The sequence below is a fragment of the Choloepus didactylus genome, chromosome 2, assembly GCF_015220235.1.
Source record: "Choloepus didactylus isolate mChoDid1 chromosome 2, mChoDid1.pri, whole genome shotgun sequence".
NCBI classification, from domain to species: Eukaryota; Metazoa; Chordata; class Mammalia; order Pilosa; family Megalonychidae; genus Choloepus; species Choloepus didactylus.
The window spans coordinates 189,647,892-189,664,813 of record NC_051308.1 but is presented as its reverse complement, the minus strand read 5'-3'; the positions used below and the strand labels follow the sequence as shown (position 1 = coordinate 189,664,813).

Here is a 16,922-nt window from a genome sequence, read left to right as displayed (position 1 = left end):
GTTGATTGTAATTTATTAAAATTATCATAATTTAGCAGTGATTTTATATGCAGACTGTGGTAGACTGATTGTAGAACAGACTCATAATCCTTCACCTCCAGCTTCTCCCACCAAGAAGTAGAATCTATTTCCCCACCCCCTGAATCTAGGATGGCATTTTTCATTGCTTTGGCTAACAGAAGGAAACAGAAATGTTGACCCTTGGCCTCCAGAGGTTTGTGTGCCTCCATTCATGTTCTTGGAACCTTGCCAACACTCTGGGCTTGAAACTGGGCTAATGTACTGGAGGACGAGACACTATAAAGGGGAGAACCCAGTTGTCTCATCCTAGACCATTCTACAGTCAGGAGTCCCCAAACACGTGAGCAAGCCCAGTGAAGACAGACAGAGCTGCTTACCCAACCCGGAGCTGACCACAGACACATGAGTCAAGGAGCTCAGAGAAAAGCAGAGGCCAGAAGAACCACTCAGCTCATCCACAGTCTTGTGAACAAGAGTACATGCTCGTTGTTTTAAACCACTGAGTTTTGGAGTAGATCGCTTTGCATGAATAGCTAACATACACACACATGCGTGTATCTACACGGACCTCTATCTACAAATCTCTAATGGAATGATTCTCAAAGTAAGAAGTACTAGCTATTTTATAAAAAAAAAAAAGTTAAAAAAAAAGTTTTTAGATTAAAGAAGATTCAGAAATGTTCAGTTTATGTAACATTCATATTCTAATAATATATTCATACTTTGTCTATAAATATATATGCTATTCATAGCACACATTAACATATTAAAGGATCTGAAAGTCTTTTAAGAAACCTTTCAATTTTTGAATTCACCTGTTAGTACCTGTTTGGCTAATGTTCCTTTAAACATCAGTTTGAAAGTGGGCGGACGCTCTGTTTTTTCTTTCATTTGTGCACATCACAGAAGAGCCTCAGGAGCCACCATGGGCTAAGTATGGAGACGATTGGGTGGGGTACAGGCACCCCTCTTTTTCCCTTTTCTTTTTTTTATATATTATATTACTATATAATTCTGCCACTCAATGTAATTTGAGAAATGAATTTAGGTAATCTCTGTAAATCTACATTTATGAGACAAGGGAAGGGGTATAACTGACAGCTCCCTAAAATCCAAGGGCTATAGTGGTTTTCTGACAAGTATCTGGCAAAGTCATTTGGCCCAAATCCTTTTTCTCCACCAGTGACATGCCAATAGTTATAGGGGTAGCTCAGGAGAAGGACTGTGCTGATTTTAAATTCTGGCAGATTGTGTTTCATAATGTAGAGGCCCCTCTTCAGGGAAAACAAAGAACCCTGATGACTCCAAACACTTCCCACAGGGACCCATCAAGGCAAGGAAGTCTGAACCTAGGCAAAAAAGCAAAAAACAAACAAACAAAAAACAAAACCCAAACTGCCAAGCAAGCAAATATTTCAGCTTCGCCTGGTGCAGAGTTCCCAGTGTGGAAGAGGAGTGAACACAGATGAGTGTGTGTGTATGTCTAAAAAGCCATCTGTCAGCTTTGTGATCCCAGCTATGATGGAAACACAACACATTTATGGAGTTTGGAGGCCAAATAGGTATTGAACACAAGTGCAAGAGGGAGCCTGGTGAGGGGGCTTGTTTGAGAAGAAACACTGTTTGGGACAGCGTCCTAGTTTGACATGGTTCCTTTAACCCCAGAAGGGGAAGGAGCTTAATTGTCTGCTAAAATGAGCTGTGGTTCTAAAGACATTCATTTATTCATTAATTCTTCACTAATTCATTCATTTGTTCACTCACTCATTCAAGCAAACATTTCCTTCTTGAACAGCTATTCTATGCCAACCCCCACTGGTAATGAGGACATGAAGATGATATGATTTCTCTCCTCAGTGGACTCAGTGCAGAAGGAAAGGAGAAACGGTGGCCACTTGTGGTGCGTAATTCAATTCTATAAACATTGTATCTATTCCTTACTAATACCTAATGAGTGATTACTATGTTATTAATCTTATTAAATCTTAGAATTCAATGAGCTTGGTTTTAATATCAATGCTACATAGATATGAAAATTAAAGACGGAATGGAGCAATGGACTCACCCAAGTTCATACAGCTGGAAATGCAGCCAGAATTTGAACACAGATCTATCTCACAGCTTGGGATACTACTTCAGTTCTCATTGGCAACTGCATTCCAGGCACCATGCTAAGTGCAGAGATTACAGAGCTGCATAATGCATGATTTCAGCCAAAGATTTTGAGGAACTCAAAGTTCAATGAATCACATGTACATGTTAAAAAAAATTATAACTCTTGTGATCAATGCAAAGAGAAGCAAGGCAGTATCCCAGGGGAATCAGTTTCACTGGGTAAAGGAAGGCTTCCCAGAGGAGGTGTGTAATTGCTGAGAATGCCTGATAATCCCAGCTCAAGTCACAACTGTTGCTGGAGCACTGCTTGTAACAAGAGATGGAAGTATTCTCATTTAATCGAATCCACATCTTGTGCTAAGGGTTTTTACATAAATGTCTCCTTTAATCCTCCAAACAAAGCTACAAGGAAGGTATAATTTTTTTTGACAGATGATAACATTGAGGCTCACAGATATACAAAAGCCTCTGTGTGGCCAGGAGGAGAGCAACATCCGTTTCTGACTCTGAAGCATTGGTCTTCCTTTTTGGGCTGGCTGCGAGTTCCCTGAGGGCAGGCCCAGGCTGCATCTCTCCCCAGGGCTCTGTACAGACCTGGACCTGAGGAAGGGAACCCAGGTGGCACCTAGAGCCTCTTGGCCCCTTGGCAGTGTCCCTTCTTGAGGGGTCAGTCCCCAAACTCCCCGGAAGCTCCTTAACATGCATTAATTGAGCTACTTGTGGCTCATTTGTCTTTCCAGTTAAGGGGCAGGTGGTGGCAAGCAAATGGTGAAATCATGGCAGAGATTTCAGGGCCCAATGGCACCCTATGGAATGTGCACTTATCAGAGAGGCAGGGCTATAGGGGGAAGCTCAGAAGGCAGGGAGATCCCAGAGCAGGGGTATTTATCGTATTTAACATGGGGTACTTAACATACCCTTGGGAGGTTTAGGCAAGTGGGATCAACTTTCCAATACAGGTACTATTTTCTCCTTGAAATCATCCTGCAAGTTAGGTTCAGTAACTCCTTTTCATAGATGAGAATACTGAGACTCAAGGGACAAAGAAACTCATCAAAAGTTATATGGATTGTAAGAGGAGGAGCTGAGATTCCAACTCACAGGGGTCTGTCTCAGCACTAGACCCTGTGCTTTTTACATGCTGTCTCTCTTAGGCTTCTAGAAATGGTGAAATAGTTTATAGAAAAGCCATCCCCATTAGATGGTTCCAGGACTCTGTATGAACAGCCAGTTGGGAGCCACTGCAGGCAATTCAGACAGCCCAGATATTTTCTACGCAAAACTTCTAGTGCATTCAATTAATGACTATTTTGGAGTCAGAAATAAAACAAAAAAGAATTCCCATGAAAAGAAAGTACCAAGGAGTTTCATGAATGCCTTCCAAGGGTGGAGTTGTATCACTGATATATTTAGTAAATATTCCTAGGACAGCTGCATTGTGCCTGGAATCCATTCACCAGGCCCTAGGCTTGCTTTTGGTAATATCAGGATCTCACAAAACTCATGGAACAATGGGGAAGAAAAAGAATTCTAAGCTCTATGAATGGAAGAATAATAGAGTATGCAGGTGGGGCACAAAGGCAGAAGTCCAGAAAGTCTTCCCTGATAACAAAAGCTTAAAGCTAAGCTGGGATGTTGGGGGAGGCCTGTGGAGATAGTGGCTTAGGACAGGACTGCAGGAAAACAGCAGAGAGTTCAATAGGGTTGGACCAGAAGGAGGTAGGTTAGAGACACAGGCTGAGGCTGGGGCCTCAGTGCTGCATAAACTGGGCTAAGGAACTTTTTTTTTGCTCCCTTCCTTTTTTCCTTTAGAGGAATTATTAAGCATGGTGGAGATGGTGTGGTCAGACTGTTTAATAAATTCACAAAAACCAAGGCAGCAAATGGAGCACGTTTCCTCACGTATCTAAACCTGTTAGGACCAAGTGAGGCAATTTCAGCACAAATTGAATTGGAGGGAACTGTGCGATGGGAGCTGGACCAAATTGAAACATGAAGAGCAGGCCACTGTCGCGGTGAGAAAGGGGCTTGATTAAATAAAAAGGCCTTTGGGAGAAAAACTGCTTTTTCCTTGAGCAGTGCCACCTTGTATGTTCTCTACCATGTCTGTAGATGTGGATTTTTATGTACCAGGTTTTAGAAGAGGTATTTAGGTGAGTTATGGTGGTTTCAAGATATTAGCAGAGTGGATTAGAGAAATGGATATTTATCAGAAAGAAATCTCACTAGGGAAAAAGGAAGCATGGGACAGGCGAGGGTGAGAACAGAACAGGAAGACTCCCAAATCATTGAGAATATAGAATCTCAGGTATGGGAGGGTCCTCAAGAGTTCATCTTACCCATCTACCCATTAATGTTGGAATCCCCTTGATAGTTTTTCTGACAAGTGGTCTTCAAGTCTCTGCTTGCACAGCTCCAGTGATGGTGAGCTCACTATATTAGGTGCCAGCCCATTCCAACTCTGAGTAGCTCTGACTGCCAGGAAAGTAGCTGCTACTTTGAGCTGGAATTGGTTTTCTTGTAGTGCCACCCACTGGTCTCAGCTGCATGAGTTGGCTGACACAGACCCTTTTCTATACAGTGTCCTTTGGAGCCCCATCTTCATATTTATGGTTTCTTTTCTCTGGGCCAAACATTTCTAGGACTTTCAGTTGCTCCTCACAGGATGAGCTCTCAAGTCCCCTTACCAATCTTATCTTGAAACATGCAAGTGTGTCTCAATTCCTCTCCAGGTATGGGGCTGAGAACTGATAATAATGTTTCAGGGAGAATCATTTTAGCCTTACAATTGCTCTGCAAGGGGCAGAGCTGGGATTCTGAGGATCTGCTTGACTTCAAAGCCCATGCTCTTTCCACATGTTATTGAGCTGAATGAGGTCAATAGGAACTAAAGACTAATTCTTTTTACATACTCTGTGGCAAAGTCACATGTCCCTCTGCTCAAGAATCCTTATTGGCTCCCTGGTACTGCCTGAATTACATGTAGAGGTTGTCTTCTGAGTGCCAAGCGAGGTCCTAAATAAGCGTTCCAGGCCTAGCAGTACTGGAAAGTACCACAGAGTTGGTGATTTTCCTTTCTGTCTCAGTTCGCAGGAGTCCCACCAGCAGAGGGACTCCAGAATTATTGCTGGTGCCCCTAACACAGCGTGCCTCCTGGGTCCTCCGCAAGCTCATGAAATGTGGCCTTTTCTCCTATGCTCTGCCCACTAGCTAGGCCCTTTCACACACCCAAGGCCCTTCTCTTGTTGTCCCTCTGAAGCTTCTCAGCCACCTTCAAAGTGGATGGACAGCTCCCTTTCCAGAACCAAGACACGGTCCCCTATCTGACCCTGTATAATAAAGTCTTTGGCTGGAGACTTTTATTGCCATGTAGCATCTGGAACACCTGAGACCCTGAGTCCTTTGGACCCAGCGGTTTGTATGATTCAGTTTACTCCCCCTCATGAAGCCAGACCTTCACCCAGATTGGCTCTCATTCGTCTGCCCCACCATTCCTGCCTGAAGCCTCCTTCCCACTGGTCTACTGAGGAGTCCCCAGCATGAAGTCAAAGCCATGTGGGTTATGACACTCCTTCCAGAAGGTTTCTCTTCCTTGGGTTGCAGACATAGTCTCATAGGAGTGCCAGATTCGGGAGATGGCAGTAGAGAGATGATATACTTACACTTACAGGTTGACTTTTTGGCACATCATAAACACCTTCCTTCTTTTGGCTGGTGGGAACCTATGGAAAAATCAAATTTGACACAGTCAAAATATTGCAAAATACTCCACTTTTAAAGAACACAGCAACCAGACCTCAACTCCAGGCTGGCCTAAGTATGTGTGAATGGCCCGGAGGCAGGCCCAGAAACCCTGGGGCTGCTCTAACTGTGAAAGCATCAGGCCAGGCTCCTGCCCTTGGGAAAAATGGCTGAGGACAGGGTACGTGCTTCGTTTAACTAATGTTTGCCTGGTATCTCTGCCATTGGGCGTCTTTCAGAATCACAGAACAGGAAGCTACAGTGATCTCAGGGCCCATATGGTGAAAAAAATAATCCTCATTTCACCAAAGACAAAAATGAAGCCCATGGAGGTGCTATGAGTGTGCCCCAATTGATTAAAAACAGTCTGTAGTTGAGCTTAAACTGCTCAATATTAAGACTGAGATCCAGGTGATTTAAAGTACAGCAGACATCAGGAACCTGATTGAAACTGTATTTCCCATTGGGATCATGTACAACAAGCCATCTGATAATTACTAAAGGTTTTCATTTAAGAGCCCACAAATGGCATGAAAAAGCACGGAACTAGCATCTAGGGGATCTTGATTGTTTCTAACATTTATCTGCATCTTCCTCCTTCCTTCCCTTTTCTTACTCATCCATCTGGTCATATCTGAGCCATATGCTGTTATACCCTGAACAGGTCGCTTAGCCCCTTTGAGACTTGCTATCATAAAATGAGCACTACATCCGTCTGCTTCTTTCTGTGAGGTTATTGTGAGGATCAAATGAGAACACGGAAATTAAAATATATATATGTATAAATAAATACATTTAGGATACTTAAAACTGTAAAGCGTTAGAATGATAATTGCCTTTGCCATTGATACATTACATAAATATGTATGCTAACGTATTTCATGATAATAATAATAAAGACTACAGTGAATACTTTTCTAATGAGTCAGTCAAGAGCTCTACACTTAAACATTCCAGATTGGAAGCAATCTTTAGTTGTTCCTTCCTCAGCAAGTAAACTACCTTAGCTCATACTTCCAGGGCAGGGATCAGCCAGTAATGGTTTTGTAACTCTGATAATATGTCTTTCCTTCCATCAAACTGGGGGCTCCATAAGAGCAGGCATCATTTCTTATTCTTTACTGTATTCCTGATACCTTTACTAGTGTCTAACACCAAGTAGGCACTCAGTAAATGTCTGCTGCGTAAAGCTACCAAAGAGGAATGTGGGGAATAGTAAAGAAAAAAAAATATCTGTTAGGCTTGGACTAGGTAACTATAACATTTTCCTAAGAGAAATAAGAATTTGAGCTTATTCCTTGAATCCCTTATACTTTCCACTCTCAATTAACTTAAAATCTTTACAACAAAGAAGCTGGTATTATAATCTCCGTTTTAAATAGTACAAAGTGAGGCTCAGAGATATTAGGGAAATTTGGCCAGAGCTTCAAACCTAGTAAGTATAGGGATTCAAACCAAACTTTTTCTGGCTACTAAACATCACATTTGTTATTAATAACAAGAATCAACAGTGACTGGGCACTTTTTACATGCCAGGCTCTCTTCTAAACATAGATGTTTTACACACATTCTCATGTAATCCTAAGGACAAGCCTATGAGGTAGGGATGACAACTGTCCAGAGTTGTAGACATGGAAAATGAGGCTAGAGAAGTCCTATAGTCAGTGAGCAGGGAAGCCAGGAGTTGGAGCCCAGGAAGTTGGCATTTTAAGTGCTCTACCACACAGACAGCTGCCTCTTACTGCCGTTCAGTGCCACAGCGCTTCTGGATGCTTCTTTTTCTTTGATATCCTATTCTGTATTCTCAGAAGCTCTTGCACATTCTTGCAGAAGACAGAACTATGAGTGCATATGGCTGTGTGAAAGATGTACCTTCAGAGGTACTCTTGCAAACCCCACTTTGCAGGTAACCAATGAAGAATGTAATTTCTTTGCTCTTGATAACTGGACTCCATCTAAAAGGAATCTTATAAGAACGTCTATAGAATCCTTGTTAACGAGAGCCAATAAATTTTCAGCCCTCACTTTTGTTTTTACTAGCTCACTCTCTGCTGAGCAAAATGAACAGCATTCTGTTCCCCGTAATTCACTGCTCACTATGGGCACTTAGCACAGTTGAACCGCGGCTGACTCTCAATTATCCCTGCAAATGGAGGAGAAGCAGTGGGATGGATAAACCCAAACTGTGCATAATTGAAAAAGCTTTTCTACTTGGGTTTCCCATGGGTGAGATATCAATCTGCCTGTTTGTCCTTTAAGATTTATCTCAGTGGTGACATCTTTTGGAAGCTCTGCCTGTCTCTCCAGGCCTGGTTTTGGAGCCTTTCTCTGTACTCTTGTAGAACTTCTGGGGCACTCTTTCTTTAAAAAACAAAAGTAACCAAGTACCTATAATATGTCACGCACTATGTTTTGCCTGGGACAAGAATAGCAAACAAGATGGATATGGCCCCTGATTTAACAGAGCTCCATGTGTTGTGGGGGAAAGGTAAAATTAATCAGGCTACTGAAGCAGAGTGTAAAATGCGCTTTATCTTATAGGGGTTAGCATGCCATGTTGTAGCTGTGAGTTTTCTGGTCTGTTCACTGCTCTGTAAGCCTGCTGAAGGCAGGGTGAATATTTTATTATCCTTGTAATCCCAGCACTTGGCACTTGCTCTGTAAATATAGGCTAATCAAAGAAATGTGTAATCATTAGCAATATAGGCTATTAAAAGAAGTGCCTCCTGCATGCAGAGCACTGGCAGAGGTGCTAAAGGGATGAAGATAAGAGACACGGTCCCAGTCTCATTTCTGCCTAGCTGGTCCACTGAATCTATGCAGACCATTAGAGTAGCACAGTGTTGTAGAGGGATCAAAGTTCAGGGCCAGAAGGAACCCGGAGATCTGATTCCTAATCCTGGTTCTGCCACAGGCTGTGTGACCTCAGAAGGTTTACTTTCTTCTCTGAACCTCAGCTTCCTCATCTGGTGGTTGTAAGCAACTAAGGGGCTGTCCATAAACTCCTTGAGGGTGGGGACCATGCTACGGTCACTATTATAGTCCCACGTGCCTGGTACCTGCTAGGTGTTCCATGCATAATTTGAATGAATGTTTAAGTAGATGTAAAACTTATCTAAAAACTATACATTAGGCATTGTACATACAGAAGACACTTTCTGCTCATCCATATAATAATTAAAGTACACCATTAATTCAAGGGTGTGTGGGTGGCATGGGACTAGAAATGTATAATTTAAAAATAACAATACCTGACATCTTGGGTGACTAAGAATGATTTTTGAATGAATAAACTTGCCTCCTTGGAAAGTTAAGATCTCGCTGATACAGGAAGCTTGATAAAGTATTAAAGAACAACAGATTTAGAATCAGAGGTACAACATTTAAAGTGGAGGGACTTGATTTTCTTATGTTTAAAATAATAGTCATCATTTGCTGCTTGTCCTGTCTCACCAAGTTATGGAAAGGGTGATGTGTAAAAATGCTTTGCCCTTTGAGGCTTTGGATGGTTTTTAAAAGACAACTGATAACTTCTTCTGAGGCACTCAAAGTGAGAGACTGTTATTATTAATATAATCTGGGAAGTGAGAGTACTGATCCTCAAAGAGAGGTTACATTTACTCATGGGGCTCTACCTGCCTTATGCTGGAGTTATAAAAAGCAAAGTCAAGTGAGGTTGCAGCTTTCTGCTAGGCTCTCTGATGAGCTGAGCTGAGCAAGTCATGTTTTGCTTCACTTAATACATCATTACAAGACATCCTGAACAGTGTCTGATATTGATGACATTAGGAAGTAAAGGGAAGTAACCTTTACAAAGAACCTTCAGGTGCTATTCTTGTCAATTTAAATCTTCACATCCTTTCTAGGAGCAGACAGGATGTTATCCCCATTTTATAGCCCAAGAAATTGAGATACTTAAGTTAGGTACTTTGCCCAAGGTCACAAAACAGTTTGAGGATTAGGTCCAGGCTGTTCACTGCATTCCAGAAAACAGAGGGGGAATGAAACTGGAGATCATTCTGGGCAAGCCAGCATATAAGAAGTATTGTTACCTATTCAAGAGGAATATGCATTGAACACTTGTTGACCCTTAAAAAAAAAATAGTAGAGGCTCCAATTAGCAGTTCCTTAAAAGCCTGGCCTTATCTTGAGGCCCAAGAGCTTATCTCTTGTTAAGCAGATTGAGCCCCAGCCAACAGGCTACACAGGAGAGGGAAATGACCAGAGGCCTTTCCAACAGAGGGCAATAGAATATTCATTCCCTTAAAAGGTATCTTAAGGTTAATGATGCACAGACAGGAAGAATAGGAGGTCAAAGCTGTTAAGGCAAGTGGGATTTTTAGATCATGACTTGAAATTTACGCAGAATCTCAATTGTGAAATTCAGCATCAAGGAATTCTGAGCTGAAAAAGAGCCTCAGGATGGATGAATGGATAGACTGACATATAAATATAAAAAAACACACACACATACACACATATATAATTATTATTTTTTTACAGGGGTTAAGTGTGCAGGATTTACATTGGAGAGACTTGAAGGTAAATGATAGTTACCTCTTGCTAGCTATGTGACCCTGGGCAAGACAACCTTAACTCTCATTTTCCTTGTCTGCAGGTGGGAATAATGATTCAAATCACATAGAGTTGTAGTGAGAGATAATACAGTCCCCCACCCCTGACTGGCCCACCATCAGCACTCAATAAATGTGATCATAAACTACACACATACACCTAGGATGGCCCCTCTTCTTGGCATTCTAATGCACAGCCTCAGTGCTCTAGAAGGTGCATTTACACATGAACTTGTTTTATTCTCACACTGAAGTGTAAGTTAGGGAGAAATCATTCACCTGTTTTATAAATTGGAGGACTGGGTCTCAGAGAGGACAAATGTTGGTGACAGCCAGAGCTAAACTCAGCATGCTACCTGCCTAAACCAATTCATTCCAGTACCCTACAGGAACCCGGCCCCACGATGGGGGCCTTGCCAACTATAGTGAGGTCTGGATTAGAAGCCTCTTATATTAAACAGACTAATTACATTTTAAAAGGTGATCTCTCTTCGTAGGATGACTTCTTAATGGTTCCTTTGGTCTCACATCCAGATTCTGCAAGGTTGTACTTTAAAATCTGACACTGGGAACAAATGCAACTTTTTTTAAAGGACAGAAACTTTGTAAGCCATGACTTGACACAAAACCTCAAAGCACAACCTCAAATCTGAATACAATCCAGATGGATCCAGTAGACAGAAATACCTAGATTAATGTTCCATACAGCCAGTTTAAACAGAGACAAAGTTGTTTTTGGTTAGAACTAAAATTATATTTTGGTCATCTAGAATTTGATGCATGTGACACAAATTGAAAATGTATTTTACTTTTATTACACAAGTAATACATACCCAAAGCAGAATAACAGTAGACCACAGAACTAAGTAAACTGAGACAATTCAAATCACTTATTAAATATACTGAGTTTTTTCCCTTCTCCCTAATTAGGACTAAAATTCTAATTAGTGAAAAATTAGAGGTCATCATATTATTTGATGTATTGCTATGCTGCAAATACTCAAATTACTTTGATGGAACTGTATGATGCAAAGAGGCTGGACTCTGACTATAAATACAATCCTGGGTTTGAAACCTGGCTATTAGTAGTTGTATTACCCTGAAGAAGCTATTCAATTTCTCTGGGTCTTAGTTTCTCCATGTAAAAATGGGATTAAATTACATATTTTATATCATATTTGTGAGAATTAAATGAGTTTAAAAAATATGTTCAGAGTTCTGTACATAGTAGATGTTGAAGAATATTAATTTACCGTACCTTGCGAAGGATAAAACCTTTAGCCATACTTTCTTTTATTCAGTTACTATTCCCAAGGTTCTTTTCAATCAGCATTTTGAATTTTCACTTTATTTTTCAGTAGGGGGGTTGGCTTTTTAAAGGAATTTGATGAGCAAATTTTTTTTTGAGGAAAGAGGGACCCTACTGTGTTATGGACAATAACTTCAGTAAAAGAAAATGTTTCATTTTTGCACCTATTTAAAATAGCCAGCATCCATTATAAATTAAAACAATGCACTCAATGGCCATTGAATATTTCATCAACGAGGCATGAAAACTACTGGTAAATTGCAGGGGAATGAGAAGCCAATTCACACTAAGGTATCTTAACCTGGAAGGATGAAAATGGTTGTATTGGCCATCTGAGGAGAGACCCCTTCGTTCTTAAGACCTACTGCTGCAATTTACTGGTAGTGACACAATGGTAAGAGAGGCAAGCAGTTTTATACCTGATAAATGTTTTCTTCTGTTTCAGGGTCACGGATTGGCTCGTGTCCAGCCTCAAACACAATGTACTATTACAGGAGCAGCCAGAGAGGAAAGGTCAGAGGTGAAAAAGAAAGAGGAAAAAAAGCATTTGGAATTCAAGATACAAATCACACAGCATTAAAGAAATAGATACAAGAGAAAACACCATGAACAGACAACTGGATTACTGAAACAACAAAATGTAGCTTGCACATTCCTGCTTTTTCTAAGAAAAACTCCAAAGGACTGATGGTCAGTCCTTCAGTAATGACTGCATGGGCCCCTGCAGATTTCTCTGGAGATAAAACCTTTCCCATGCGGGGATTTTATCTCAGACGTGAACATGTGGGCATTGCTGAGTCTGAACGGCATCTGCTGGAAACGCTTGGGAATGCCGCATAAACTGGGGGTTACAGCTGTCGCTATCTTTCGCACCCAAAGACCCAAGGTACTGAGCCAACTCTGAAGTGCTCTGAAGCTCCCAAGTCCCTCATCCCATGAATATCATCTGACTTTGTGCTCTTAGTTTTAAGTATGGAAAATCAATTTTTCCATCTGCGTGTTTCAGACTCTCAAGAACTAGAACATTTCAAAAGAGGACAATATTTTTCATTCTTTGGGAGCGGGTTAGCCAGGAGCTGAGCTCATACTCTAAACGAACCCTTGCCCCTCAGGATTCTAAAGCAAGGGCATTTCATTAAATGCATCTCTGACTTTTGTTGGCTATATACCCTAGATACTTCTTCCATTTCAAATTACACATGTTATTTTACTTTCATCGCAGCAGTAACAGCTTTCTGTGTGAAAATATGCAATTATATATCATGCATCTGTGACACACATATATAACACATGTGTATCCCAGCTAGAGCTGTATGTATGTTTCCGGTTTTCTTTTATGTCCAACCCTCTCCTTGGGAATAAGTGCAGGGGAAGGAAAAGACTTCTTTCCCCTTCTTTCTGCATCTCTGAACAGAGCAGGTACTGGAACCCAAGAGAGGATACAGTCCTTAAAGAGGGTTCAGAGAGAGCTGTGGACAGAGATGTCTCTGGATTACCCTCCTGTCCACCCAACAGTATCTATGGCAGGAACCAGGTAACCGGGGGCCAGCCTGGCCATTTGGGGTACATGGACTGTTCCTCATAGCCTTTCGAAGGCTTACAAACTGCCCTTTGGCTTTGTGTTAAAATGTCGCCAAAATGTCAAGCCCCGCCCCCAGTTCTTAACTCGGAGAAGCCTCCTCTTTATTCATTCTCTCTCGAATGAACTTAGAATATTCAAAACACTCTTGAAAACCTCAGCTCTGGGATCAAACTTTTACAGATTGTGGAGGAGGGGGGGCGGGTGAGGCAGGGGCAAGAGGGAGAAGCGTCTCCAAATCCCACGTTGCTGAAGTCGGCCAAACTTCTGTTAGTTTTTATGGAAATTTGGCCCTGGAGGGGCTGGCAGACCTCACCCTCAGAAATAATCTTGGTTCCTCTCCAGGCTGTGCAGCCAGTGATGCTTTGGGTCTCTGGCAAAATGGCTGTGCCACAGGCCTAGTCATTCCTGAACTTAGGAGCCCGACTAGTTTCATAAATTACCTGGTAAACGGGATCTTCAACATCCTCTTCCAAAATTGTCTATGGCAGAGTGAGAGAAAGGGGGTGAAAAGCAGAGGATACAAAGGAAGAAATGTGAGACTGTAACTCAGAAATTACAGGAGAGCAAAGTAACCAGCTTCAGGTAGGATAGGCTAGTGGATCATTAAGGTAGAAAATATATATAGAAAATGTCAAAACCCTGGTATAGCTGTCCTCTTCCCCCCAACCCCCACTATCAACCACAATAAAAGCAACTGTGGTTCTTTAGTCCTTCTCCCTCTCCCCCTGAAATCTTTTTCTGCATTAAAGATCTCACTTTCTCTAAAACTGTCTGAGAAGAAGGGCTCATTTCTAAAGGTTTGCTTTGGGTGCCTGTAATTTACACAGGTACCTTTCATCTTTGTTTATTTCTACTTGGCAGAAGAAAAGAAGCCCTGACTGTCAGTTCTCACATCTCTTTATTTTAAGCCCCAGTCTTCTTGGCACCAGGATAAATTCACGCGTGTACCTGGTATACAGCTTGTTCACACTGCTTATCCTTTTGTGCCTTTTTTTCCAATTCTTCTCTTTGCTTCAATTCATAAATGAGTTGAAAGAGATCTCTCAAGTCGAGAATAACAGGTTCAGCCTGTGGTAAAAGGTGGAAGACGCGTTAATAAGGGAACAGAACTGAGCCACAGTGACCGATTTTTGTTTTTGCCGGCTACAACCCGCAGCCTTTCCTTTTTGTATTAAACTGAAAGCATTTCACCCTTAATTAATTCTACCTTGTTTATATTGGTTTAGCAAACTGCATCTAGGCTAAAGTTCATTTCTTCAACTAATTATATTTGCAAATTCATAATAATCATAAGCATAAAAGCCATTGCTTTTATTTATTAGTAATTTCAAATACAGTAACATTATGGTAGGGCTTATGCAAAACAGCTTTTGGTCTTATTTTCTTTTTAATGAGGCTACGAACACAAGGAAACTTATTCGTATACTGTGCCTCCATCTAGCTTAATCAGAAAGGAAAATAATTAGTCATTAGGAAACACCCATTATAAAAAGAAAAAGAAACACTGGATGGGTATGAGGATGTTTCCTTGTTTGAGGCTGTTAATCTTTTCTAGACTGGAGGTGGAGCATCAGTTTCTAGTGGCGACATTTTCCTTGGTCTCACCCTCAGAATGGGCTGTCCCATTCTTTGATGCCCCCTAAAGTTAAAAGAAAAGGCATCCTCTTTGGATGGGGCTACTTACCGCCTGGGCTGTTTTTATGGCCACAAATCTGTGATTCCCTTCCTTCCCGCAAACGTATCCAAAGGCCCGGTGGTCTGTGATGTCCTTTGCAATGTAGGAAATTTCATGAACAGCATGATGATGCTGAAGGGCCTATCAGAGACAAAAGGAAAAGCATATTTCAGGGGACTTTCCCTTCAAGCTGTTGATCAATAAGAGATGTGTTTCAGCTACGTGTGAACAGTGCCGAAGGGCTTTGGAAAAGCTGTTTGGTCCAGATGGAAGGAAAAAGAGCTGTGCCTGTCCTTGAGAAATGGAGGCTTCCCTCCCTGGTCTCGGTGCTGTGACCAGAGAGATAAACAGGGCTGTTCATATGCAGGATGAGCGTCTGTGGCTGTGGCTTCGTGCAGCTTGCCAGGGCACGGCAGTCTAATTCAGCCATGTAAGCTTCTGCTAGAACTTTCCTCATGACACAGCTCAGTCTAACTTCTGGCTTGACTATTAATACACGCACATACCTAGGGCGCCTGCTTGCTGTGGTGCAGGACGTACACTGCACAATTCCAGGGACTGCCATTTACATTTGTGGCTCCATAGATTATTATAGTTATGACAACAGTTTCCTGCCAGATGGTGATACAGTGTCTTGAGGAAGGAACACCTTTCTCTGTTTTATCCCTGAGCTTTTGCATGGGTTGGTCCCTTGTCTGCAATGCCCACTTTTTCCTTTATCCACATCCCCAAATCCTACTCCTCCTTCAAGAGTCTTTTGAAATAGCACCGCCTCTGTTAAACGTTCCCTGAACAAGGCTTGCTTTCCTTCTCCCTGCAGAAATAATTTCTCCCTCTTTTGTGTTTCCATAGAACTTTATGCTCTAGTGATCCTGAAACTCCTGATAGATTCATCAAACAAGCTCCCTGGGCTTGCTGTTTTCATAGCTCTTCCTTCTCTGATGTATTTGCCTGATTCCTAGTCTGTCTTCCCCACGAGGCTTTGTCTTCCTTATCTTTGTCATCCTAGCACCTTGTACTGTGCCTAGCCCATAGCTGATGAACTAAAGTAAATTGGGATCAATGATCAGTAATAGGAAAATCTTTTGAAATTGACCTTCTTGCCTTTATTATCTGAGTTTCACCAAAAAAGGCTCATCATCCTCTTAGGCGATGGTGATCTTTCAAGCAGTCGTCATTAAACAGTACTCAGTAAAGGTTTATAGATGCATCTAGATTCTATATGATGTGGTTAAAATCCCCATAAAAGGCATTTTCTTTATACTGGGTGTCAGGAGCCTTGCATTCTAGCTACTTTGTGAATACAAGGCACTGGTACTTCTAGGAACCTCAGTATATTCATCTATCAAATGAGGGTTTGAACCAGATCGATGGCTCCTAACCCTAAGCCCTGGATCTATAGGGGTCACTAAAGGTAATAAAAAGAGGCTACAAGCAATTTTCAACAATTCAAAAGGCAAAACGCAAATTGTATAGTTATTCCTAATAAGACTGCAGATTTTCTCGTGCATGCAAATAAAAACGGCAAGTTATCCGGCATAATATTTGGCCATAGTTGTTATATCCCTGCTTTCATGCTTGTACGTATTACCTCAATGGCAATTAGTTAATGTTCCAAATAAGCCAAATAGGAAAGTGAACAATTACTTTATAAATGCAGTTGTTTTTGGTGGACAAAATCTTCCTGATTGCTGAGTCCATGGAGGGAGGGAGAAATGTAACCTAGGTGAACCTAGTTAAGAAAACATTTGGAACCACTGGACTAGCTATTTCCTAAGGTCTTGTTCCTCTGTCTCCCCGGATGCTTTAGTCCACTGGGACCTTGCACTGCACAGCCAGTTTCCCTGGACAGTAGGCCTCCTGCTCTCATCTTGCTCATCGTGCTAGTCTTGGATCACTTACTCT

General features: G+C 41.6%; 1 protein-coding gene across 3 annotated transcripts in view; it reads right to left on the bottom strand.

The window, feature by feature from the left end:
- The window catches only part of DAB1 (DAB adaptor protein 1), a 1,206,834-nt gene that overhangs the window by 47,031 nt on the left and 1,142,881 nt on the right, over nucleotides 1-16,922 (bottom strand). For 2 of the 3 annotated variants that reach the window (XM_037827103.1, XM_037827104.1), the window contains exons 5-7: nucleotides 15,027-15,158; nucleotides 14,291-14,410; nucleotides 5,799-5,858 (exon numbers count right to left, since the gene is read on the bottom strand). In XM_037827103.1, the coding sequence (XP_037683031.1) occupies nucleotides 5,799-5,858; nucleotides 14,291-14,410; nucleotides 15,027-15,158 (312 nt within the window). Of the gene's footprint in view, nucleotides 1-5,798; nucleotides 5,859-12,179; nucleotides 12,246-13,782; nucleotides 13,822-14,290; nucleotides 14,411-15,026; nucleotides 15,159-16,922 lie in introns of all 3 variants that reach the window. The other variant, XM_037827102.1, reaches the window with a different exon arrangement.